A 27,805-nucleotide genomic window follows, 5' to 3' on the forward strand; every position below is an offset into this window, starting at 1 on the left:
TTTTTTTTCAAATTCCTTTGTTAGGCATCTGAAGAAGCCTCTCTCAGGGCACTGGAAAGTCTGATGACAGAATTTTTTCACGATTGTACGACCAATGAAAGAAAACGTGAGATAGGTAAGTGGAGCGTTGACTTGTAAAGAGGAATTTATAATGAGGAGGCCCCGGTAGGGAGGAAGGAGTTGTTCATAGCCGTGACTGCATGCTTTCCCCTTGAATTCTTGCTTTTTTCGCTCTGATTCTGCTGGCGCGTGGCTGGGGAAACCCCTCCACTTGACCAAAGGAAAGAAAATCCATCACTATGGATCTTAATTTCAGCAATGTTGTTGAACTTTTATATAAGAAGCCTGCGACTTCTTGGTGGAGGGTCTAGGATGAGTGGGACAGGGTCTCGCTGTGTTGCCCAGGCTGGTTTTGAACTCCTGGCCTCAAGTGATCCTCCGTCTCAGCCTCCTGAATAGCTGGGATTGTAAGCGTGAGCCACCGCACCTGGATGGTTATTTAAAGAAAAACAGTAACAACTGTGGAAAGTGTCAAAATCAACATGTTTTGCTGTGCAGAAGTCTGATCTGAACCTAATAGTGCCCAGAAATCCCAAAGCTGGTATTACATTTGAGGACTTCCTGCTGCCTGGGCAACATAAGATTCTGTCTCAAAAAAAAAAAAAATTTTTTTTTTGAGTCGGAGTCTTGCTCTGTTGCCCAGGGTGGAGTGTGGTGGCACGATCTTGACTCACTGCACACTCCGTCTTCTGGGTTCGTGCCATTCTCCGACCTCAGCCTCCCGTGTAGCTGGGACTGCAGGCGCCCGCCACCATGCCCAGCTCATTTTTTTGTGTTTTTAGTAGAGTACAGGGTTTCATCATGTTAACCAGGATGGTCTCAATCTCCTGACCTCATGATCCGCCCGCCTCGGCCTCCGAAAGTGTTGGGATTACAGGCGTGAGCCCCCGCCCCCCCTCCTTTTTTTTTTGAGAGGGAGTCTCACTCTGTTGCCCAGGCTGGAGTTCAGTGGGGTGATCTCGGCTCACTGCAACCTCCGCCCCCTGGGTTCAAGCGATTCTCCTGCCTCAGCCTCCCATGTTCCTGGGATTCCAGGTGCCCACCACCACCCCCGGCTAATTTTTTGTGTTTATAGTAGAGACGGGGTTTCACCCATATTAGCCAGACTGGTCTTGAACTCCTGACCTCAAGAGATCTGCCCACCTGGGCCTCCCAAAGTGCTGGGATTACAGGTGTGAGCCACCGTGCCTGGCCATTAGTCTTCGATATTCTGACACTCTCTTCTTTGAAGTCTTTTTTTAGATTATAATTGAAATGCTTTTGATTCTTTAATTTTTGGTTTGCAAATCAAATATTGCTCACCTTGTTTTTTTTTTTTTTTTTTGAGACAGAGTCTCGCTCTGTGACCCAGGCTGAAGTGCAATGATGCCACCTTGGCTCACTGCAAGCTCTGCCTCCCAGGTTCACGCCATTCTCCTGCCTCAGCCTCCCGAGTAGCTGGGACTACAGGTGTCTGCCACCACGCCCAGCTAATTTTTTGTATTTTTAGTAGAGATGGAGTTTCACCGTGTTACCAGGATGGTCTCAATCTCCTGACCTCGTGATCCACCCACCTCGGCCTCCCAAAGTGCTGGGATTACAGGCATGAGCCACCTCGCCCGGCAAACTTTTTTTTTTTTTTTTTTTTGAGATGGGAATCTCCCTCTGTTGCCCAGGCTGGAGTTCAGTAGCACGATCTTGTCTCACTGCAGCCTCTGCCTTGCTCACCTTCTATTTCATGAATTAAACATAGAACCTGCTGAACATGTTCATATTCTCTTCTCATCTTAAAAGAGATTTAAGTAGCCAAATGCTCCAGATGCCAAATTTGAATGCAGGCTGAGGAGAATCCGGGGGTTTGTTTCTATACAGTAGGCTTGTCTTAGTTCAGTTCTGTTTGTACCTAGTCATTGTAGCTTTATTTGAGTGTGTGGGCTTGGACCACTTATTACTTCTTTTCTATGGTCTTGGGATAAACTCTAGGCTTCTCCTAGTTTGGTCAGAGAAAGGAAGGAAGCCTTTTCTTCAAAGGGCTCCACCCACCCTCCAGCAAAGGTAAATTACTAGTGCTCTAGAAATTGATAGAGCTGTTAGCAGGGACCTTGAGACCATGTGGTCATTGTAGAGTGGAGGAAACAGAAGCATCAAGGAGGAGCAGTGACTCACTTGGGGTCAGACTCAGAGTCTAGAACAGAGCCCAGAGTTCCTCAGTTCCAGTCCGGTTTGACTTCACCTTGGGGATTCACAGAAACCTTTGCTTAATTATTAAGGCAGGCTGTTAGCTTCCTTTTATGGATTTGTAATTAACTTTTATTTTTATTAAAATAATTTTTTTTGGGTCGGGCACGGTGGCTCAAGCCTGTAATCCCAGCACTTTGGGAGGCCGAGATGGGTGGATCACGAGGTCAGAAGATCGAGACCATCCTGGCGAACACGGTGAAACCCCGTCTCTACTAAAAAATACAAAAAACTAGCCGGGCGAGATGGCGGGCGCCTGTAGTCCCAGTTACTTGGGAGGCTGAGGCAGGAGAATGGCGTAAACCCGGGAGGCGGAGCTTGCAGTGAGCTGAGATCCGGCCACTGCACTCCAGCCCGGGCGATAGAGCGAGACTCCGTCTCAAAAAAAAAAAAAAAAAAATTTTTTTTGACTGGGCATGGTGGCTCATGCCTGCAATCTCAGCCCTTTGGGAGGTCAAGGCAAGTGGAATACTTGAGCCCAGGGGTTTGAGACCATTATGGGGAACATAGTAAGACTCTGTCTCTACAAAAATATGTTTCCCCCCTTATATCTCTTCAGGAAAACAGCACCATTGAGTGCTATGGCATCCTATAGAGAACTTCAGTCTTTGGTCATAGCGTTAAGAGCTCATGGTTTCACAGTCCTGTGAGCCCTCTTTGAAATGATCTAAAATTGAAAGGCTGGGATTTTTTTTTTTTTGAGACGGAGCCTCACTCTGTTGCCAGGCATGCAGTGGCACAGTCTCGGCTCACTGCAACCTCCACTTCCCGGGTTCAAGCGATTCTCCTGCCTCAGCCTCCCGAGTAGCTGGGACTAGAGGCGCGCACCACCACGCCCAGCTAATTTTTGTATTTTTAGTAGAGACGGAGTTTCACCATGTTGGCCAGGATAGTCTATCTCTTGACCTTGTGATACGCCCGCCTCGGCTTCCCAAAGTGCTGGGATTAACAGGCGTGAACCAATGGGCCCAGCCTTTTTCTTTTCTTTTTTTTTTTTTTTAAAGAGATAGTATTTTGCTCTATCACTCAGGCTGGGTGTAGTGGCATGATCATAGCTCATTGCAACCTTGGCCTCCTGGGCTAAAGCTTCAGGCACACCAAAGCTGTTCATTTTGACACTCTCCTAAGTTGTTGAGTTTTTTTTCTTTAAATAGCCTTCTGGGCGTGGTGGCTCATGCTTATAATCCTAGCTCTTCAGGTGGCTGAGACAGGAGGATCACTAGAGGCCAGGAGTTAAAGACCAGCCTGGACAACATAGTAAGGTCTCCTCCTGCCTCAGCCTTCTGAGTAACTAGGACTACAGGCATGTGCCACCATATCTAGTTAAGTTTTTCTTTGTTTTGTACAGATAGGGTCTCAGTGTTGCCCAGGCTGGTCTTTGAACTCCTGGCTTCAAGCAGTCCTCCTGCCTCAGCCTCTCAAAGTGCTGGAATTACAGATGTGAGCCACTGTGCCTGGCCTTTCCATGGATTTTTTTTAATGAGACTGCCTCATTGGATTTAGCTTAAGTTGTAGGGAACTAGCAGAGCAATGACTTGAGGATTAGAAGAAACTGCTGTGTATTCTGCTTTTCCAAAGGCTTTCTAGAATCTCTCAAAGTTGTGGGCCTTTGCACTTTTACCCTTTTTGGATTATATTTCATGACCAGTGCAGCAGCTCAAGGTGACTAAGGGACAGCATGTCCAGAAACATAATGGTAGCCCCGTAATGCTTGCTGCCTTGTGGGTTCTGGCTGATGCCATCAGCAGCCTAAGGAGGAGAAACACCTTTCTAACCAACATGATGTGTGGACAGGGCTGCTCGCCACAACACTCGTCATCGTTGCTCTTGCCTCAGGTCATTTCACTTTTTTGGTGGCAGTGTTTTAAAATAAAACCAACCCAAATGAAGAGTTAGCCATTTTGAATTCCTTGCATTTTTTTTCCTTTCCTATCTTTGTAGGGTTAGTCTTAATCTTTACTTTTTCTGCCTTTCTAGCCATCATTTTGTGTGTGTGAACAATGTAGACTCCACTGAAGGTTTGTAGAGGAATGGTGAGGTGCTAGAATGTAGCTCACATTCAGAGGAAGTTAGCTAGCAGTTTTAAGAAGATGGAAGGGTACTCTTAGAACATTCCAGCCACACATTAGCTTAAATAAGAACTTTAGCAGTGAAAGTTTCTCCGCCTAGAGAAATATCCATAGCAAGGTGGCTTTTAGATGGCTGAAAACATTGTCAGTGTCCATGATCACCTCAGATGCAGAAAAATATTGTATGATTTATTCTTTCTATCTTGAAGAATCTGCTGGTTTTGACATCATTTACGTTATATGCAGAGAGGAATGTTTAAATAGTAATTAAGATAGCCCAGCCTTGTCTAATTTCATGTATTTTCATAGCTTTCTTTTTGTTACCATTTAACTTTTCCAGAGGAGCTTCTTAATAACTTTGCCCAGCAAATAGGAGCCTGGAGATTCTGCCTGTACTTTCTCTCCAGCACTAGGAATGACTATGTAATGATGTACAGTTTAACAGTTTTTGAGGTAAGTTGTCAGTAATTTTATACTCTTCTGAAAAGGATTTTGTAGTCGTAGTGCCATATCATTGGCACTAGACTAGAGCTGTAATGTGCTGGGAGAGGGTAGCTCAGCTCTGGGACGTCGTCCCACATACTGTCTTTGTGTAGCTGTGTGTTGTTTGGGGCATCTTCCATCTTCCACACTAGAAAGGTAAGATGGATGGTTGACTTTAGGGTTAAGTAGGTAGGTCATTTGCGGTAACATATAACTGTTCTTTGCCTATTATCATTGATAAGGGAAAGATAATTAAAGAAAAACATTTTAGGAGGAGAAATGATAACCATAATAGCATCATCCCCAGCAGCAAAAAGTTTTATTTATATCACCTCTCTTCCAATCCTTGTTTTCTGTGCGCACCTTTAAAAAATCTAATTGTAGGCTGGGCGCAGTGGCTCATGCCTGTAATCCCAGCACTTTGAGGGGCTGAGGTGGGCGGATCAATGAGATCAGGAGATGGAGACCATCCTGGCTAACACAGTGAAACCCCGTCTCTACTAAAAATACAAAAAAAAAAAAAAAAAAAAATTAACCAGGCGGGGTGGCGGGCACCTGTAGTCCCAGCTACTCGGGAGGCTGTGGTAGGAGAATGGCATGAGCCCGGAAGGCGGAGCTTACAGTGAGCCCAGATTGTGCCACTGTGTTCCAGCCTGGGCGACAGACCGAGACTCTGTCGCCCAAAAAAAAAAAAAATCTAGTTGTAATCATATTGCCCATGATATTTTGTATTCTGCTTTTCCCCACTTTATTTTATATCCCCACATGTAGTTCTGACATTATTCACCAAGACATTCTTCTGTTTTTGAACATTGAAGTTGTTTCTGTTAGTATATTTTGGTGGCTATTAGAGACAGTGGGGTAAAAAAGTTTTTACACATACAGCTTTTTGTTTCTGTTATGGGACTGCTGTGTCATAAGATTTGAATACTTTTATTATTCTTATTGCCATATTGCTCCAAACCTTTATTTAAAGAGGGTTTCTTGTTGATAAGTGATATAGCTATCTGTGGGATGAAAAGCAGTTATTTTTGTGTATAGGTTGTTAACTTAAAAGATGTATATTTGTTTTTCAGAATCTGATCAATAAAATGTGGCTTGGGGTCCCATCTCAGGATAAGATGGAAATCCGTAGCTGCCTGCCCAAACTCCTTTTGGCTCACCATAAAACCTTACCTTACTTTATCCGGAACAAGCTCTGCAAAGTTATTGTTGATATTGGACGTCAGGATTGGCCCATGTTCTACCACGACTTTTTTACTAACATTTTACAGGTAAGGATATGCCTAAGGAAACTTTATCTTGTAAATAGTTTGTTTGTTGAAGTGATTATTTCCTTGTCCTGAAGAGGACTTTTAAGATTAGCATTTTGGAACTGCAGTAGTGAGGTTATTGTAGGACAGATTATCACATTCACTTAACTTTATATTTATAAGACATACTGTATCTTTGTGCAGTGGAGAAAGTAGGGGAGAAAAACCTAATCTCTTTGTTAACCTGTTGTGCAATTTGTTCAGCCAGTATTTGAAAGTCTGTTAGGTGCTGTACTAGGTGTTAACGGTACAAGGGTGAGGCCTTCAGTAGTTTCAGCATTTAGTGGGGGAAATAGCTGTGCAAACAGTAATTACTCAATAATATGGTAATTATTGTGGGAGTATATGCAGAGTGCTGTGGTGGCATAGCATGTAGACTTAGTGGTGTTGGGCTGAGATGTGAGATGGTGAAGTGGTAGAGTAAGGGGCTAGATTGATGGACAGAGGCCAGGCCAGGAAGGGTTGGGGGGTTCCATTGTGCAATTCGTAGTTTTTCCTAGGGAGCTAATGAAAATTTTGAGGAGGGAGAAAACATGGCTACATGTTTATGGTGGAATGATGGCTAGCTGGGGTTTGTATTGCAGAGGGGCGAGGTGAGAGGGAAAGAGGCAGGATGAAGAGGATCTGAACCAAAAGGAGATGACCTGGTGGGTGGAGGTGAGGCACCCAGGGGATAGGGGCAGGAAGCCAGTGACACTAGGTGAGAGGGGAGAGAAGGGAGGAATCTAGAATGACTTCCAATTTTTTCTGGTTCAAATAGATTTTTCAGGCCAGGGTTGAAAGAAGGGGAATGAGTTTGGGCAGAAGTTGGTGAATTCAGTTTGATAGAAAATGCATTTAAAATTTGTGTTCCTTCTCTGTAATAACTAATGAGACATTAGGAAGTGTGGATCTGGGGTCAGGATTTAGAAGTCAGAAGGGAGTAGTTGGGACCTAAAAGCTATGAGGGAGATGCTGTTGCTCATTTGAATCCTGTGGTCAAGTTGGAAACATTTTCATGTTATTGAGCTAGTCTTGAGTATGCAGGAAATGGGTATTATATACAGTTTATAGAAATAAAGTTCTTTGAAAATTGGTTATAGTCTCAGTGACTGTAGGATTTTCCAGAACAATATCATTTTCTAATGTTCTGCTTGCTCTTCATTCAAACCATTTTAATGATGCAGCAATTAAAAAAGAATTCAGCATCCAAAGTGCTTCTCTCAGATTGTCTCTCAGAAGAGCACAAAAATTCTTCATTTAGTTTTGTTTTGTATAGTGCTTCATTCATCTAGAGATTTATTGGGTTGTTACTGCAAAGGAGATTCATGCCTTTATTCAAGTAGTCAACTATTTGTTGAACACTAAGCACGTGAGGGGATATAGTAATGAACAAACACCAAGTCCCTGCCTTCTTGGAGTTTATGATCTCAGGGTGGGGATGGGGGCATCAGCAAACAATAAGCAGATACACACTTGGCGGTATTTATAAGTATGATGAAAACTCAATCCAGGGAAGGGGAAAGAAACTAGCGGGGGTTGTGTTTAGATGGGATGCTCGTAGAAGGCTTTTCTGGGGACAGACATTTGAGCAGAAACCTGAGTGGGGGTTATGGGGTGAACCACGTGGGTATCTAGGGGAACAGTATTTGGGGCAGAGAGAATAGCAAGTGCACAGGATCTGAGGAATGGCAAGCAGGCGAGTAGGCCTGGACTCGGGGGACATGAGACAGGAGACACTTCCCTGGCGTTCTGTCCAATACACTTGCCTTCACTCCAAGTTGAGGATGGTTATGGTAACCCTCTCCAAGGCTTTCTTAAGTGGGCGCCAGGGAAGCCCACTGGAGACGGGAAAGACTAAGAGGGTTTGGAGTCTTCTAAGTGAACCTATTCCTGGGTTGGTTAGTGGTGCGTCCTGTGACAAGAGAAGGACCTTGAGACGGAGAGTCACAGGCCTGATGATAGCCGGTAAGGAGGAGCCACAGTTGCACCGCTGGGATTGGTCTCTGTGATGAAGAACAGAATGTTTCCTGGCTACATTTGAAGTATAATTATTTGTAACAAAAGATGGATTTGGAAGAGAGCACTTTTAGGTGAAGGGCTTCTGGAGGTTTACAAAGGCTAGTTGTCCACTGTTCTCCACCACCTCCCCCTTTCAGCCCCTTCAATAATGACTCCTTTAACCTCATGTAGCTTTGGTGACTTTGAAACACCATATGGTAGAAAGAGCCAGACTCTGAGGCAGCAGGTTTGGGTTCTGCACCCAACTTTGTAAAGTCATCTTTTTCTTTTCTTTAATTTTAATAAAGATAGAGTCTCACTATGTTGCCTAGGCTGGTCTTGACCTCTTGGCCTCAAGTGATCTTCCTGCGATGGCCTCTCAAAGTGCTAGGATTATAGGCGTGAGCCACTGCCCCAGCCTAAAGTCCTCTTTGATTTTAGCACCTCCTGCTACTTACATAAGCTTCCCTTTCTTTCTTTGTAAAATGAGAGGCTTGGACTAAGTGATCTTTGAAATCCTTTCCAGTTGTGTTATGTCCTGCTTCTTATTTATTCTTGTGAACTAGACAATGGCATATAAGCCTTGTCAAGAATGATCAGTGCTCAACTGCTGACATTTCTGATAATATAGTTATCCCTTTGTATCTGTGGGGGATTGGTTCCAGGACCCCCTTGGATACCAGAATTCATGGATGCCAAATTCCCTGATATAAAAAGGCATAGTTTGCATGTAATCTATGCACATCCTTTTGTGTAGGTTAGACCATCTCTAGATTACTTCTAATACCTAATAGAACATACATGTTCTGTAAATAGTTGCTATACTGAGGCTGAGGCGGGTGGATCACAAGGTCGGGATATTGAGACCATCTGGCTAACACGGTGAAACCTCGTCTCTACTAAAAATACAAAAATAATTAGCCGGGCGTGGTGGCGGGTGCCTGTAGTCCTAGGTACTCGGGAGGCTGAGGCAGGAGAATGGCGTGAACCCGGGAGGTGAAGCTTGCAGTGAGCCGAGATCGCACCACTGCTCTCCGTCAAAAAAAAAAAAAAAAAATGTTGTTATACTGTATTGTTTAGTAAATAATGACAAGTAAAAACTATACATGTTTAATACAGATGCAGCCGTTTTTTCTTCTTTTTCCTGATTATGTTCTATCTGTGGTTGTTTGAACCCTTGAATACAGAACTCATGGGTATGGAGGGCTAACTGTAAATGTTTTCTTCAGATATTGGTAAATAATGCCAAACTGGTTCTGGAATCAATTTCACCATCACATGATCCTTTGAGTAAATCATCTAAAGCGTTTTTTTGGGCTCATATGGTGTTTGCAGTCTGGGGTGCATGGTTTTGTTTTTTTTGAACTCTGACAGTTTGTTGGGTGGTATCTATGCAGTTTTTGTTATAATTGTGGTGACCACCATAAGCAGATAGAGAGGGGTTGATTTGGTAACCCAGCCTTACGTGCTGTGGGTTGGTTATACCCTTTCTAGGCTGCTGGAGAAGTAATCGAAATTGAAACTGACCCCTTTCCTTCTGACCTGCCCACATACACGCCAGCACACACATGACACCAACGGTTCTAGAACCTGTTCTTCAAATTCCTAAAGTCTGTTGAGCAGAACCTGTGGTCACATTGTGCCTGGGACCAGATACTTAAGGGGCAAGCAGCACAGGAAGAGAATTGCTGTTTCTTCTGTTGGGTTGTGTAATAAAAATGATGGAACCTTTTCAGAAGTTCACGCTAGAAACCTGAACTTGTTCTTCAACCTGCAGGAGCTCATTGTCTGTTAAACTGCAGAGATTACCTGTGTTACAAGCTTAAATTAAAGATGTGAAGATGGTAAAGGGAAACACTGTTTTAATAAAAAGCTTTCTGGGTACAAAGCTAATGAGAAGAAAAATGACACATTTTATCAAGCTCTTTTTCAAGTAAAGAATAGTTTTCTCTTTTCATCTGGCTTCTTGCCTGACCTTCTTCTCCCTTTCCCCTAAATGGTGAGAGGAAGGATAACTTGCAGATAGATTTTCCATATCGTGGGGGAGTTTTATTTCTGGGAAGTACAGCATTTCATATTTATAGGAGGGTGTATATTGCCAAATGGGATATTTGGCATTGCGAGTCATTTCCAGCTGAGAGAGTAAGGATGCAGCCTGAAGGGGAAAATAGAGACAAGAGGTAGAGGAGAAAGAAAGGAAAAGGAGGAAGTAATGGGAATCTTTTAGAATATAGGCCAATAAGCCAAAGGTCTCCAAATGGAAAGAGATGCTTACCAAGGATCAGTTCTACTTCATTGTGTGAAGAGAAATTTCCTGTCCTCCCTATACTGCATGATCTGAATTTAAGTCAGTGTTAGAAATAGGCCGAATTTGTAGAAAACGAAGATAAAAATTGTGGAGAATATACAGAGTTTTAGTGTTCAAGAGACCTGAATTTATAGAGAGCATTTTAAACACATCATTCATTGCTGCTGGTTACCTAGTGCTGCTTCTGAAGACACTTGAATTTACCTTAAGTTCCCATTTTTGAGTACTTGTCCTGTTCTTTAGGGATGAGCTTTTCCTTGCTTTGTGAAAGGGGAGTTATTTGTAAGGGAAAGGAATGTACCCTGTATTTCTTTTCTTTTCTTTTTTGTTTTCTTTTTTTTTTTGAGATGGAGTCTTTTTCTCTTGCCCATGCTGGAGTACAGTGGGGTGATCTCGGCTCACTGCAACCTTTGCCTCCTGGGTTCAAGTGATCCTCCTGCCTTAACCTCCTGAGTAGCTGGGACTACAGGTGCCTGCCACCACACCCGGCTAAGTTTTGTATTTTTAGTAGAGACGGAGTTTCACCATGTCGGCCAGCCTGGTCTCGAACTGCTGACCTCAAGTGCTCTGCCCCCCTTGGCCTCCCAAAGTGGTGGGATTACAGGCATGAGCCACCACGCCCAGCCTGTACCATGTATTTCTTGAAGCGAAGAATATAAAATCTATGGGTACAGTTCCTGAGTGTTCTCCTCTTCCCTAAAGTTTATATGTATTTTTAGCTTAAGTTTAAAAAAAAAAAAAAAAGTGTCAGAGAATTAACTACATTTAAACTTAATGAAGATTAAAGAAAAACTTGAAGTGCTTTTCAAATTGTCTGCTTTTTTATAGATTGTAGCAATTAACTCAACAGATAATTTTAGTGGCAACTTGTTTACTTTTATCATTTCTGGAAATTACAAAACAAATATAATAGTAATGCTTTGAATTTTGTAAAAATGATTAGGAAGATGTAGGTAGTGCTATGCTGTTGAAGGCGTACTTTTTTTTGTCTCGTTTAATTAAACTTTCTTATGGTAGAGAGACTATTACAGGTGATAGAAAAAGTAACTTAGTTTGCTACATAGGTATTTGCAAAATCCTAACTAGTCATAGTTTAATGACATGTATGTGTGGTGTTGCTCTGCCATATTTAATCATTACCTTTTCTGAAGCATGCAGAGTTTAGAAGTATGAAGTTGATTTAATAGCATGCATATTGAAAAGACATCACAAATTGATTTACACATCTTAATCACTAATATAGATGTAATTTATATACATGCACACACAAAACTTGGTTACTAGAAAAAGTAACAAAGGCTGTGGTAGGAATCTGGACATGTATAAAAATGGTCATGTTAGGTATAAAAGACGATTGTTTTCTAGCTGTTTTTAAGTTCATGGTATTAGAATTTTGTCTGTAAAATATGATGAGAATGTATTTTGAATGATTAAAAAGAGCTCCCTAAATATCCTCTAAGTGATGTTTCTTTTTTTTATTTGAGACGGAGTTTCACTCTTTTTGCCCAGGCTAGAGTGCAATGATGCAGTCTCGGCTCACTGCAACCTCTGCCTCCTGGGTTCAAGTGATTCTCCTGCCTCAGCTTCCCGAGTAGCTGGGATTATAGGCATGCGCCACGACACCCGGCTAATTTTGTATTTTTAGGAGAGACGGAGTTTCTCCATGTTGGTCAGGCTGGTCTCGAACTCCCTACATCAGGTGATCCTCCCGTCTCGGCCTCCCAAAGTGCTGGGATTACAGGTGTGAGCCATTGCACCCGGCCTCTAAGTGATGTTTCTGAAGTGTTGTTTTATGTTCATATAAGATTAAACACACACAGATGCTTCACAGCTTTAATACTGCTGAGTCCTCTTTGTACTTTATCAGTTCAACACTCTGCTCAGAACATGCTTTTTCCTGGCAGTTGATCCAGTCCCCTGTGACAACCCCTCTTGGGCTGATCATGTTGAAGACAACTTCAGAAGAGCTGGCTTGTCCCCGTGAGGACCTCAGTGTGGCTCGGAAGGAGGAGTTGCGGAAGCTGCTACTGGACCAGGTGCAGACAGTGCTTGGGCTACTGACAGGTGAGCAGTATGGTAGTACACAGAGATAGAGGCCTGCCCGCAGGCGTCCAGAGTTCAGGCCTTGGCGCTCAGCAGCTTTGAGCAGTTGTTTGCACTGTTTCTGAGATAGCGTGAAAATGGGAAGCTGCATTCCCAACACCTATAGCCCAGTGTCTAGCACACAGTAGGACTGCAAAATAGATTTGAGCCTTATTTTCCTCATAGTCTTTCACTAATTGGTCCTCACTGTAACTGTGATCAGTGAGGGAGAGTCCAGGTCATAGGAGTATGCCTACAGTGCCAATCACTGCATGGTAAGTTAGGTGGGTGGCAAGCACTCTATTTAAAATAATTTGAATTGAAGATCAGGAGAAGTTGGAGTAGGAGGATATGAAAATTCCCGTTCTGGGTAAGGAAGTGAGACGTGGTGTGGAGCCATCTCCTTGTGCACTAGGTTGTAGTTGTATGTAGCATTTTGTCTCTTCTGTTTGATGAGTGCCTCATGACAAGGTGTAAAGGGTAAGATGAAACAGAAAGCAAACCACAACATGAGACAGGAAGGTAGGAGGAGAGGGGAGTACCCTGGGTGCCCGGGGTGGCTTCTCTGTGCTGCTGTGAGACCTGTTTGCTAGGGAGGCACGTATGCAATGCCTGGCCATGAGGCCCTGGGAGTGCCAGCAGCCTGGGCTTGCTACTTGAGGGAATCTTGTAGTGAAAAGCAGTGTTTTTATCTCTAACTCCTTTATCCAGGCTTCTTCTTGGATGTCTAGGAACTTTCTTTGTATCTCCAGTTTAGTGCTTGGCATGTAGTGGGCACTTAAAATTGGCTGAAAGAACCATTGATTTAAAAAATAAACTTGGGTTAGTGCAATGGCTCAGGCCTGTAATCCTAGCGCTTTGGGAGGCTGAGGTGGGAGGATCACTTGAGCCCAGGAGTTTGAGACCAGACTGGGCAGCATATTGAGACCCCCATTTCTGGAAAACACAAAACAGAACAAAACAAAAAAGTTAGCTGGGTGTGATGATGCATGCCTGTATTCCCAGCTACTCAGGAGGCTAAAGAAGGAGAATTGCTTGAGCTCAGGATTTTGAGGCTGCAGTGAGCTATGATCGTACCATTGCACTCCAGCCTGGGTGACAGAGTGAGACCCTGTCTCTTTAAAAAAAAAAAAAAGAGCTTGGCATTTGCCCCCACATCCTTCCCTAAAGCCCCAGGGGTAAAACTAAACCTTTAGAGTATTTGTTCGTTCAAAGCACTTTTTTTTTCTTTTTCCTTTTTTGAGACAGGATCTCTCTTGTTGCCCAGGCTGGAGTGTGGTGATGTGAACACAGCTTACTGCAGCCTCAAATTTTGGGACCTAAGTGATCCTTCTACCTCAACCTCCCCTGTATTGCCCAGGCTAGTCTCTTAACTCTTAGGCTCAAGTGATCCTTCTGCCTTAGCCTCCGAAAGTGCTGAAATTACAGGCATGAGCTACTGTGCCTGGTCTCAAAGCACATTTTTTGACACCCCAACTAAATGTCAAATTTCTAATGTTAGGGACCATGTTTTATACCTCTGTGTCCTACTGTGCCTAGCAGTGTATTAAATATTTAAAAAATTGAGATAAAACTCACCATTTTAAATTGCAGTATTGACTGGCTTTTAGTATATTCTTGAGGTTGTGCAACCTTCGGCGCTATTTAATTCCAGAACATTGTCATCACTCTAAAAAGAAGCCTCGTACCCATTAGCCGTACCCCCCCCCCCCCCCAACCCCATTCTCCTCTCCCCCAATCCCTGGCGTTCACTAATCTACTTAGTCTGTCTCTATGGATTTGCCTTTTTTGGACTTCTCATAAAAATGGAAGCATACAATATGTGATCTTTTATGTCTGGCTTTTTCACTTAGCATAATGCTTTCAAGATTTATTCAGGTTTTAGTATGAAAAATTTGAGAATAAGATATTTTCAAAAGCCTTTATGATCACCTTATGTTCCGGTTTCCATATGGTTACAAAGAGGAAGAAAACACAGTTCCCACCCTCAGGTAATTTACACTTCAGTGGGGAGAGACAAGTAAGCAGTTAAAGATGTTTTAAGAGCTATAACAGAGTTATGTTTTATGTGTAGCAATTCCTGAAGGAGGTGACAGCTGAATGGAATTTTGAGGGACAGGCAGGTGGCATTTAGTCTGGTAGAAAGGTCAAGTTGAAATTGGGAGGAGGAGAGCAGGTCAGAGGTTGAGAGGGACACATATAGAAGGAACAGCAGACCTCATCTGTTGGGTGGGCTGAAGCCTGGGTCAGGTGAGGCTAGATGAGGCTAGCAGAGGCCAGGATTTCCGGCCTGTTTCCTGCATGAGGAACGAAAGAGAATTAGTGGCAGGTTTGTGGGGAACGAAAAGTTGAGTTTGGGATATGCATGTAGTGTAGTCCAGGAAGCAGGTGGACATGCAGGTCTGTGATTGCCTTGCCTTGTTTCTGAAGCCCCCATCATGTGATGCAGAGCTTGGTGTATGTAGTCAAGGTGAGTTTGGGCCAAGAACAGGGGACTTGAGAGGCTTCAGAATATGTTTTCTTGAAGCCGTGGCAGTGGATGAGTCACTCTAGCAGTGAGAGTGAAATGTGAGGAGAAGCAGAGCAGCAGTAAGGGAACCTGGGGAAACATGTGTGTTTAAGTGACTCATGGGCAGAGGATGGAAGTAATAGTGAAAGGGATGGAATCGATTTCAAAGAAACCAGAGAAAAACCAGGAAAGAGTGGTGCTACTGGCTCAGATAAGGGTATAGGCAGTGGCCTGTCATGCCACAGCGTGGTCAAGGAGGATGGGGATTAAGTGACCGGTGAGTGCACGCAGCAACCAGGTGACTCTGGCAAAGAGCAGTGCTGGAGGCATCAGTGGGGAGAGGCCACACTGCAAGACCACAGTGAAGCCGTGGAGAGCCAGAAGGCAGCTGTGAAGTCGAGAGGCACAGCTGCTTGCTGGAGGAGGACATGGTCAAGAGAGGGATGTTCAGGTGCTGATGTTTGATCAAAGGTATCAAGAAACTTTCTCTAAATCTTTATATGCTGGACATTATTTCTCTTATAACTCTGTTTCTCCTTTCTTGGTAGGTATCTTGGAGACTGTCTGGGACAAACACAGTGTTACTGCTGCCACTCCACCACCATCCCCGACCTCAGGAGAAAGTGGTATGGTCTGCCTGCCAGCCAAGGCATTCTTCTTTTTAAATGTATTGGGGGCCAGGTGTGGTGATTTGCACCTGTAGTCTTCAGTACTGAGGAGGCTGAGGTGGGAGGATCACTAGAGGCCAAGAGTTTGAGACCAGCCTGGGCCACATAGTGAGACTCTATCTCTATTTTTAAAAATTACATAAAAAAAAATAGTCCTAGGTCGTTGTCCTCATTTTTTTCTTTTTCCCAAATGTCATGGCTATGTGCTTGTGCTGAGATTGGTAGGAGCCTTTGGGCTTGACACTTCTGCTTGTCCTTCTTCTACAGGGGTGGCAGGAGGTGGGCAGCAGCCCACAGGAGAGGACATAGGAACAGGAATATTGAGTGCTTTCTTCCTCACTGGACTCATGTTGCCCAAGGCAGAGTGGAGACCTCTCTGCCTGCATAGTGGCGACTATGCAGTAGTTAGCATTGAGTCAACATTGGTTAAGAGTCATTTGGTAAAGTGGGGCATATTTGCAGAGGCTATTAAATAGTTTACTGGTTGCTAGTTATTGTCCACAGTGTATTAATATCTGCTTCAAAATTCAGAGTGCAGTTCATCTAAAGATAACTGCTTTCAAGGATGGATGGAAAGAGGAAATTGCATCTGAACAGGAACTTTTAGTTTCTAAATGCTGCTGTTTACACTAAATGATCACAAATGCTTTTCCAGCAGAGTACATCCTGTGAATTGGCACATATTTCTTCCTCTACTGTAAAGGTTGATGTGGCTAATGAGAAATATTTCCACATCTTCTCCTTTACTTCAAGGAGATAGGCTGTGGAAGTCAGACATCTCTAAGCCCAAACTGTTTTATGTAGCCTGTTGTTAGTATGTGGAAGTTGAAATTCTTGTAGAGTTACTCTAGAATTGAAAATCTATCTGAAAGTTTTGAGAAGTACTCATAGTGCACTAGTTATTACAAATTCTCATTATCTTACTTGGATTAAAAATTATTAGAGAGCCATTTGTCATACTGCTTAGATTACAAATAATTATAGAGTTCTAGAGTGCATTATAAGCTCATAGGAAATGGAACTTTGTATTTGGTGGCAAACCTTTATTCTTTTTTTTTTTTTTTTTTTTTTTTTTTTTTTTTTTTTTTTGAGACGGAGTCTCGCTCTGCCGCCCAGGCTGGAGTGCAGTGGCCGGATCTCAGCTCACTGCAAGTTCCACCTCCCGGGTTCACGACATTCTCCCACCTCAGCCTCCCGAGTAGCTGGGACTACAGGCGCCCGCCATCTTGCCCGGCTAGTTTTTTGTATTTTTTAGTAGAGACGGGGTTTCACCGTGTTCGCCAGGATGGTCTTGATCTCCTGACCTCGTGATCCACCCGTCTCGGCCTCCCAAAGTGCTGGGATTACAGGCTTGAGCCACCGCGCCCGGCCGGCAAACCTTTATTCTTTAGGTAGACATTTGAGGTGGCTCAGCAGATTTATATGTTGCAGTATCTGGATGATTAAAGAAACATTTGGAAATGATTCAGAGATTTGATTTTATGAGTGAACGAACACCTTGGAGTATCCACAGTTAAGTTTGTCGTTTCATTTAAATTCTGTTTGCAAATACTAATTCTTTTTTTTGAGACAAGGTCTCTTTCTGTCACCCAGACTAGAGTGCAGTGGTGTGATCACAACTCACTGCAGCCTCGACTTCCTGGGCTCTAGCAGTCCTCCCACCTCAACCTCCCAAGTAGCTGGGACCATAGACGTGCACTAACATGCCTGGCTAATTTTTGTATTTTTTGTAGAGACAGGGTTTCGCCATATTGTCCAGGCTGATCTTGAACTCCTGAGCTTAAGCTATCCACCCGCCTCAGCCTTTCAAATTGCTAGGATTACAGGTGTGAGCCACCATACCCAGTCAAGATGAGTTCTTTTGAATTAGATTTGTTTTAGACAGTTGATTACTCGCTAGCACGGTTTACTAGCAGCAGCAGTTTACTGTAGAAGAAACGCTTGTTTGTGTTTCAGTTGGCTTCATCCAGAGAGGTTCTGAGCTAACTCAGTTTATACTTTGATAGGCTCTATTTTCCTCACGTCCATGTTAGGGAATGTCAAATAATACAAACCAGAAATGTGTGCTTACCTCTTCCATGTGTTGCCCAGGTTTTATGAGGCTAGGCGGAATAAAATATGAACTTGCCATTTGCATGTAACAAAACCTAAAATGTGGTGCCTACTTCTTGAGAATTGCCTCTTAAAATTTTTTGAAATGTTGGATTTTAGTATTTGAGAAGTAACAAAATAAATTGAGACTATAGGGGCACCTAGGGAGTGACATAAGCTTTTAAGCTGGTATACTTCCCTTTTAAAAAAAATTGCGTGTTTATTTGTTACAATGTTGTTCTTTCTTTTTATGGTAATGTAAGTGAGGTCATTAGATCTTGCCCCACTATTTGGACAGTGCTGATGATGCAACCACCATTCATTTTGATGCTTTTGCTCAACTGTCTTTGTGTACTTAAGATGCCAAGTTAAGCAGTAAAATTTCCAGAAAATTGTTTTGCTTTCTTGACCGTATCAGTTTTCTGGAGAAAATTTATTCTGAGAAACTTTAGGCCCAGTGAAGCAACCAAACAAATACCTTAGCACACCCCAGCTCAGCCCCTGCGGAACTCTCCTGCCCCGTGTGTTAGGTTTAGTAGCCCCCTGAGGCTTGTGGGGTTTTTTCCCCATATACTTTCTTTTAATATAGTTTTCTGTCTCATCACTTTTAAAGAACCAAGCCCAGGGACTAGTTCCTGCAACAACTCCTTTAATAGTCTGGATGTAGAAAAAGGTTTGAAGGAATGTGTGTGGTTTATTTCTCAGCATAGTTCCCCCAAATTGTTACCCTGACTCCTAAACTGGCTGCAGTAGTGATCACTCACCTCACAAGATCGGACTGCTCTGGGACAGATGATAGTCTGTTTCTTGCCTACAAACAAGGAAGCTTGCCAGGGGTTGCATCGCCAGTGAGCAGAGTGGGGACATGAACCCCTACCAGAACCCTAGAATTCCGAATCTAGGTGCACGGTCATCGTCCTAGCTTTGCTTTCTTGGTCGTTCTCACCACTTTCGTCCACTTCCTTCTTCCCCTGGTTTTGAGTCTTGGCCCTGCCACTTACTCTATGACCTGGAGTGGATCCTTTACCTTCTCTGACCGCTGATGTCCTTGACTATAAAAAGGGAATAGCTTTCTCTGTGGATAAATGAGGGAAGATGTGGACATTGCCCACTGCCTGCTGAGGCTGTTCCTTCCTGCTTCACTTGAGCAGCTTCATCTTCCTTCATCTCTTCTCATCTTCACTTCTCTCTGCCTGGACCAATGGGGAAAAAAGTGCACAGAATGAGATTATGTGACTACAGCAATTCTGAGTTAGCTTTGATTGTTCTGCAGTAAAATTAAGGGACCATATCTTTCTCTCATGCACATGATATATAGTTTCAAATATAGAGCTGTACATAGGTGATGATGAAAAGTTCTTCAGGGTGAGGATGTATCAGAGAGCATGAATTGAGGCCAATTCTTAACAGATTGCATATCTTCATGCACATCTTTTCATGTATTCCTTACATACTACCTATAGAAAGGTGGGACTTGGGAGGATCACTTACAACTCCTGTGATCTTATTTTCTCCTCCAGGGGCTCCTTGAATAGAGTTTCCCCCCTCTTTTACTGGACCAAGGCTGCAGTTAGATCTGTGATTTGTCCTGCAGGGAATATTTGTTAATGTCTCCTTGACTGGAGAAGTGCTATTGGCATCTAGTGAGTGGAGGCCAGGGATGCCGCTAAACACCCCACAGTATACAGGGGACCAAAGAATGATCTAGCCCCGGGTGCCAGGAGTGCTGAGGTTGAGAAACCCTAAGTTAGTAAATATACAACTGATAGAAAACACATGAAGTTTCAGTAATTAAAAAGCTTTGCATGAAAGTTTATTACAGGGCTGGGCATGGTGGCTCAGGCCTGTAAATCCCAGCACTTTGAGGGGGCCGAGATGACAGGATCACTTGAGCTTAGGTATTTGAGACCTGTGTTGGCAACATAGTGAGACCCCATCTCATACACACACACACACACACACACACACACACACACACACACACACACACGGGCATGGTGGCTCATGCCTGTAGTCCCAGCTACTTGGGAGGATTGAGGTGGGAGAATCACTTGAGTCCAGGAGGTTGAGGCTGCAGTGAACCATGATTGCACCACTGTACTCCAGCCTGGGTGACAGAGCAAGACCCTGTCTCAAAAAACAAAACAAAAAAATAAGAGAACTTGATAAAGTTCTCTTAGGTTTGTATTGAAAGTGCTGCCGCATGAAGCAGAATCTGTTTTGTGGTGATTCCTTCCACTTTGATTACAGTGTAATTTTTGAAATTTTTGAAAAACACTTCCGTCATCCACTAAAATACCTTGAAACTTTTAAATTTGAGTAAAATCATTTTTATGGAGAAATAGCCTTAACAGGTTCTTTCCCCGGCCCCAACCTTTTTAGGCAAATGAGTCGTGGTACACTCCTTAGCAAATGCTGACTTCCATGACCATGGTCCTGCTACTTTCTTTCTTTTGAGGACAAAAGCAATCGCAGATCATTCATATCCACCTAAACAGTTTTTGCCTTTGCATAATCTTGTTCAGTCTTTGTCTTCACATATTTGTCTTCCTATGCTTGTAGTCATGGTATACACATGCTATTATTTTACATATGATTTTAGGCCATACATGTTTTTCCATATTTTTTCTCTTTTTTTAATACAGAGAACAATTAAGAATATTTTTCTGTATTTAAATATTAGCTTTCTTACTGCTCATTTTTCCTGGTTGCATTATCTTCCCAGTTAACTTGCTTTTTGGAAGGGAACATTGGTTTTGAGGCCAGATCCTGGTTTGATTTCATTTCTACCTCATGCTAACAGAGGGACTTGGGGAAACACTTGGTCTGTCTGTGCCTTAGTTATTTTAATGATCTGTACATATGGGTAATAATACCTACCTTAGAGTTGTGAATATTAAATTAGAATATGCTTATGTAGTTTTCAATATAGGGCCAAGCAAATAATCACAGAGGGACGGTGGCTGTTACTGCTTTTATTATTATATTATTTATTATTATTTATTATTATATATATTATATTGTATGTATTATATATTTTATTATTATATTATTTATTATTTATTTTTAAATTTATTATTATTTATTATTATTTATTATTATAGATGTTTTGTTTTTTTTTTCCTTTTAGCATCCATTCTGGAAAAAGTCTTCTGAGCCACATACTAGGGACAGCTCTTTTTTTTGGCTTCTCATAAATCAACTTGATAAGTCCACTTTTAAGAATAGAACGTAAACCCTTCATTAATAAATTCACAAAATCCTCATTATAATGGCGGAGGAGGTTGAGGCCAAGAAAGGCTAACCAACTTCTTCATGTTCATCCAGCATTAATGTAAGGCCTCAGCTCTCAATAAGTTTGGGGACCCCTGGAAGTCCCCTAAACCCTTTTGGGAAGTCCCAAAGGCCAGGTATTTGTTCATAAAAATACTAAGACATTGTTTGTCATTTTTATTCCCATTCTCTCATGAGTCTATGAATAAAAAAGTTAATTCCAGATTTCATATTGCAGTTAACCCTCAGAAATGACCGTTCATCAGACTTTAATATGATAGAATAGACACAGTCACTTGAAAAGGCCACTAAAGCCCTTTGTTCATTTGTAGTTGCGTATCTGTGTGGAGCTGCATTTTCTTCACGTACTTCAGTGAAAACAATCTATTGCAAAACAGTGAAGGCAGAAGCAGTTGGGAGAGTCTAGTTATCTTTTAAACCAGCCACTAAAGAGATTTCAAAAATATAAAAACTGTATTACCCTTCTCACTAGTTTTGGGTGAAATACAGTTTTTTTCATTTAAAAATGTTATGCTAACGTGATGGCTTTGTAATTAAATGAATTAAATATTTAAACACTTCTCAGCTTTAATTTCTAATATGGCAAATATCAATAGAAGTAACCCTCCTAAGAGCTTTCTCTTTGGGATGCTTAGTAATTTTTAAGAGTGAGGACTTCTGAAACCCAAACATTTGAGACCTAGTGCTATAAAGTACAAAATAAAATGTAAACATTTACCCAGTATCTCATATAGAAAGAACATCAAATAATATTTGATCACCCCAGACGTCTCTACACAGAGATAAGACAGATAAAAAGACAAAAATAGTATCAGATTATATATTTTTTGTTTTTAATAACAATTAAATTTTAGTTTTACTTGATTTTTTTTTTTTTTTTTTTTTTTTTGAGATGGAGTCTCACTCTGTTATCCAGGCTAGAGTGCAGTGGGCATGATCTTGGCTCACTGCAGCCTCTGCCTCCTGGGAGCAAGCGATTCTCCTGCCTCAGCCTCCCGAGTAGTTGAAATTACAGGTGGCCTCTACTACGCCCGGCTGATTTTTGTATTTGTAGTAGAGATGGGGTTTCACCATGTTGGCCAGGCAGGTCTGGAACTTCTGACTTCAAGTGATCTATCTGCTTCAGCCTCCCAAAGTGCTGGGATTACAGGTGTGAGCCACCGTACCCAGCATTTTCTTGATTTTTTTTTTAAAGATAGAGGCTCACTCTGTTGCCCAGGCTGGAGTGCAGTAGTGCGATCTCTGCTTACTGCAACCTCTGCCTCTTGGATTCAAGCAATTCTCCTGCCCCAGCCTCCCGAGTAGCTGGGATTACAGGCATGCACCACCATGCCCAGCTAATTTTTGTATTTTAGTGGAGACAGGGTTTCACCATGTTGGCCAGGCTTGTCTCGAATTCCTGACCTCAAGTGATCTGCCTGCCTTGGCCTCCCAAAGTGCTGGGATTACAGGCATGAGCCACCATGCCTGGCCAGGTTTTACTTAAATGTAACAACGTATTAAATTTAAGGAATTGCTGACTTTGAGGTGCTTTTTCTACAATTCTATAAGAAATATTAATTTCTAAAAGATACCTGTATGGTTAAGAAAAAATGATAAAAATCAGTTTTGTACTACGTGTTCGAATTTTGTGTATCACCTCCCCCCCACCATGTATTTTGGGACTTCTTCCTTGTGAAAAATGGGAAAGTTACCTAGCTAACTTTTTAGCTAGCTAAAAAGGAATTACCCTCTGTAATTCCTACGTCTGTGTAGTCTTGAGTCTCTATGTAATTTGATGCTGGTGTGTCCTTTTGCTACAGCTTCTCCATTCCTTAATTCTTTATTTTGATTTGTCTCTTTATCCATGTGGTTTCTTTGTTTGGTATCCTCCTTGAGAAGAATTTGTGGAGTTACCTGAGTTTTTGCATGTTTGAGAGAATGTCCCCAGGCTGTGAATGTTACTGTGGAGAAGTCTGACTGAGGTGTTTTCTCCTTTGTATCTGTACTTTTCTGCCTACACTGCTTCCTCATTTTAAACATTCTTAATATTGATCACTCTTCATCATTTTTTTCTTGGAACAGGATAAACCTTTTCATGTTGTAGAGTCACATCAAATTTCAGGAAATTTTTCTTCCTATTGTAGTTTTTTTTTTTTTTCTTTTTTTCTTCTTTTTTTTTTAAAGACGAAGTCTTGCTCTGTCACCCAGGCTGGAGTGGAGTGGTACAATCATAGCTCACTGCAGCCTTGACCTCCCTGGGCTCAAGCGATCCTTCCACTTCAGCCTCCTGAATAGCTGCACCTATAGGCATGCGCCACCATGCCTGGCTAATGTTTGTATTTTTTGTAGAGATGGGGTCTCGCTATGTTGTCCAAGCTGGTTTTGAACTCCTGGGCTCAAGTGATCTGCCTGCCTCAGCCTCCCAAAATGCTGGGAATGCAGATGTGAGCCACCACTCCTGGCCTGTTGTTATAGTTTTAAATATTTTTCTTCTTTTGTCTTCTCTAAAATAATTTTACAGCTTTTTTCCCTGTTTCATTTTGTTTGATTTCCTTTAGTTTAGTGCTTTCAAAAATCAAGCAAGCATAAGAATCGCTTGGAGTGCTTATAAGAACACAGATTCCTGGGCCCCAACCCCTTCAGGCTCTACTCCAGTAGGCGTGGGTTGGGGCCTGATGATTTGTATTTCTGACAAGTTCTCTGATTACACTATTGGTCCAGGTTCACAGAGTAGCCCCATGTTTCTCCAGTTTTGGGTCTTGGGGTCCCTTGACTCTTAAAAAATTACTGAGGTCCTCAAAACACTTTGTAAGTTATATCTGTTGATAGAAAAACTGAGAAAAATATAGAAATAGTCATTAATTCATTTAAAAATAACTGATGAACCCATTACATATTAACAGATAATATACTTTAATAAAAAAACCTACATTTTTCAAAGCAAACAGAAAAATTCACTGAGAAGAGTGGTGGTGTTTTGCAGTTTTGCAAATCTCTAACATGTGGCTTAGTGAAGGGCAGCTTCTGCATTTCATCTGTTGCAATATCCCGTGTGATGTAGCCTCTGGAAAGCTCCATTGTACACTTGGAGATAATGAAAGTGGAAAAGGAAAAGAGCATCTTAGTATTCCTTTAAAAATAGTTTTGAATTTGTGGACCCCCTTCCCCATAATCAACAGCCATTTTAATGTAGATAACCTCTATCTTCTGTTTGGTAACATGCTCTTGTAAGAACTTACTGTTTTGTGTCCATATATTTTAATATGTAAGTGATATAGTGAAACTATCATTCTGTTTCTTTCTTTTAATTCAACTGTATCTTTTTAAGGTCTCTCCAAACTGTTGCCGGTCTATGCCTTAGTCCTCTATCTGCTCACTGTGTGATATGATATCTGCCTCTGCATTCCCTATCTTCTCCCGCCAAGGAGGAGGCCAGACTGCCTCTAGCTCTCCCCTTCATGCACCTCTGCCTGTCCCCTCATGGACCCGTGTGAGGGTTGTGTTGGGAGCATACCAGGAGAATGGTCAGGCGAGAGGATATGTGAATGTTTAGTAGGATTCCAGAGTGCCAGGTCCTCCTCAGAATGGCCCTTCCTCCTGCACCGCCTTGTGAAGGTTCCTACGTCCATTCCTTGTACTTGACGTCTGGCATTTGCCAACATTTTTTCCGACTCCTTTTAATTTGCTTTTTCTGATTACTAATGGAATTTGAAATCTCTTCATATGCTTTAGAATTTCTTCTCTGAAAATTGTCTCTCCATATCACCTGTCTGTTTTTGTACTGGGGTTGTTGTGTTTACTGCTGTGTAGCATTTTAAAAATAGATTTTAGCTTTCAGTCCTTTTCGATGTTAGAAATTGTGAATATCTTCTCACAGTCTGTTGTCCACCTAGTAACTTTCCCTTAATGTTTTTCGTTGATTAGGAACTCTGTTTTTGTTTTTATTTTTTATTTTTTGAGGTGGAGTTTCGCTCTTGTTGCCCAGGCTGGAGCGCAATGGCGTGATCTTAGCTCACTGCAACCTCCACCTTCTGGGTTCAAGCAATTCTTCTGCCTCAGCCTCCCAAGTAGCTGGAATTACAGGCATGCACCACCACGCCTGGCTTACTTTGTATTTTACTAGAGACAGCATTTCACTATGTTGGTTAGGCTGGTCTTGAACTACTGACCTCAGGTAATCCGCCCGCCTCGGCCTCCCAAAGTGCTGGGATTACAGGCATGAACCACTGCACCCAGCCTTGATTAGAAACTCTTAATTTTGATATTATATTCATCAGTATTTTTTGTTAAGGTTTTCATTTTGGTGGTTTTAAGGAGTCTTTTTCTCTCTTTTCTTATATTTCAAATACTCTTATATTTTCTTCTGTTAACTTTAAAGTTTTATCTTTGGTTTAAGTCTTTAATTCATTTGGTGCCCAACTTTGTATGTGGTGTTAGGGGTTTTTATTTGTTTATTTATTTAATGGTCATGTATCATGCTTTTCAACAGCAAGGTCATGATTTGGGGGAAGACTAGCAAGAAAAGAAAAACTTGAGTGGATTTGGGGTTTTGCAGCCAGAGAATAATCCCATCTTCTCTTCACTTATGTCTCCTGGGAAACCGCTATTGTACAAATCTCACTAAAACTAAATTTAAGTCAAAACACTAAAGATTATATCCAGATCCCCCTCACTAAGAATCATAATCAGTTATCTTATTTGTACTGTACTGTTAAAATTTCCTAATTAGTGTTTAACTTTGAGCATATAGATTTTATTTTTTTATTTCACAGCTAATAGAGAGAGATATATATATCAGTTTAATTAGCTGTGAAAAAATATATATATATATATATATATTTTTGAAGGAGAATTACTTAAAGTTATTTGTAAGAGATTTGATGCTGGATAGCTTAAAAGCCTTTCCTATTTTTCAGGTGACTTACTGAGTAACCTGTTGCAGAGTCCCAGTTCAGCCAAACTGTTGAATCAGCCAATTCCCATCCTTGATGTGGAGAGTGAGTATATCTGTTCCCTGGCCTTGGAGTGCCTGGCCCATCTCTTCAGTTGGATTCCTCTATCTGCCAGCATCACCCCATCCCTCCTTACCACCATCTTCCACTTTGCGCGATTTGGCTGTGACATCCGTGCCAGAAAGATGGCGTCAGTTAACGGCAGCAGCCAGAACTGTGTCTCGGGTCAGGAGCGCGGCCGGCTTGGGGTCCTGGCCATGTCCTGCATCAATGAACTCATGTCCAAGAACTGTGTGCCTATGGAATTTGAGGAGTATTTACTGCGTATGTTCCAGCAGACTTTCTACCTCCTGCAGAAAATCACCAAGGATAACAATGCCCACACAGTGAAGAGCAGGCTAGAAGAGCTCGATGAGAGGTAATGAAACCAGGCGTGGAGCTGGTGTGCCCCAAGAAAGGGCCCTGACTGTTTACCATGCTGTGCTGCATGGCATCTGTAATCCTCTTTGATTTCAGAATATGGGGCTCCTGGTGAGGAACAGAAAGGTAGGTGTGTGCCAGTAAGTCTGAGATTAGCTGGAAGGGCTTGGGTGGTTAAGGGAAGTGACTGAGTTTGAAAAATGCTTGTGCCTTGTGTAGGTTTGTTGTCTTTTCTCCCCATCCATCTCCTGTCCTCCCTTCTACTCCTCTTGCCCCCTTTTCCTTACTATTTGCTTGCAGGTCTGAGGTGGTGCAGGGACTGAAACTGCTGCTTCTGCGTAGCCAAGAACAGGAGAAGAGGTCCGTGGAGGTACAGGAGTTATAATTGCCCTTTCTCACTTGGTGTCAGTTTTTACTATTTGACTTTTCCCAAGTGAACATCCTGCAGTATACAGGAATTGTTATTATTGTGAGTTTTACATCAATGGCAAGTTTTCATCAGACTATAGGAGGGATGTTAATGTGTGCACAGGTTAATGTAGCACACAACTATGTTTCTTTGTTATTTTCCTCTCGATGGCGCCTACAGTGACCTCCTTTGTTTTTTTAAAAAGCACTCTAAAAGATGATTCTATCATGGTACTCTGAGGCAGGGTTTCATGATTTATGTCTCTTGCAGATGAGGTCATTTATGTATCTTACAACTTTGGTTAACATGATACTACTGCTGTATGAAAACAAGAGGGAAGTTGGAAACTTATATTATGAACAATCAGATTGACTGTTTAGAGAATTTCAAGCAATAAATTGTATCGAATTAGTAAATATTTACAGATGACATGGCAGCAAAAGTTACTAATATTCTCAGTTTTCCTTAGATTGCCCTTTGTTATTAAGCTATTTTCTTTCCCTTAGAGTAAATAGCAGAATATAAAGTCAAGTACCTAAAGTTGAAAATTTTAGTGCTTTTTAAATTGGACAGTTTTATAACATTTTTCTAAAATTAAAAAATTGGTATATAAGATTATTTTGGTTTGGGTTATTGTAAAACCGTCATGTTTGCTCTCTATAAGAACACAATCTGATATGGTAATATGTTCTTAAAAATTATTTGGTGATAGCTTTCTACATGAATTCAAAGGCATCATTATTCACTTTCATATTCTTTCTGTCTGTTGTTAAGAAAGGCTGTATTACCTTCATTTTTTTTTTTTATGATCTGTGTGTCTCATGTCAATATCTCATATGTTAATTTAAAAATCTAGCTGCTTGTATCAATTATCAAATAGCAGTTGTTTTGACTTTAATCATAATGTAGTCACAGACAACTTTGTTGTGGCTTCCATTTGTGGATGGTATAGAAATGTCATTATGGAT

General features: G+C 41.9%; 1 protein-coding gene and 1 pseudogene across 4 annotated transcripts in view; one reads left to right on the forward strand and one right to left on the reverse strand.

The window, feature by feature from the left end:
* Window positions 1–27,805, forward strand: part of XPO6 (exportin 6) — a 117,912-nt gene that overhangs the window by 32,530 nt on the left and 57,577 nt on the right. For all 4 annotated transcript variants that reach the window (XM_025369789.1, XM_025369786.1, XM_025369790.1 and 1 more), the window contains 6 exons: window positions 25–115; window positions 4,687–4,799; window positions 5,906–6,103; window positions 12,335–12,494; window positions 15,570–15,647; window positions 25,973–26,426. In XM_025369789.1, the coding sequence (XP_025225574.1) occupies window positions 25–115; window positions 4,687–4,799; window positions 5,906–6,103; window positions 12,335–12,494; window positions 15,570–15,647; window positions 25,973–26,426 (1,094 nt within the window). The remainder of the gene's footprint in view (window positions 1–24; window positions 116–4,686; window positions 4,800–5,905; window positions 6,104–12,334; window positions 12,495–15,569; window positions 15,648–25,972; window positions 26,427–27,805) is intronic.
* LOC112614870 lies at window positions 2,821–2,946 on the reverse strand (annotated as a pseudogene).

The sequence above is a fragment of the Theropithecus gelada genome, chromosome 20 (genome assembly GCF_003255815.1).
Source record: "Theropithecus gelada isolate Dixy chromosome 20, Tgel_1.0, whole genome shotgun sequence".
In the NCBI taxonomy this organism is placed as follows: Eukaryota; Metazoa; Chordata; class Mammalia; order Primates; family Cercopithecidae; genus Theropithecus; species Theropithecus gelada.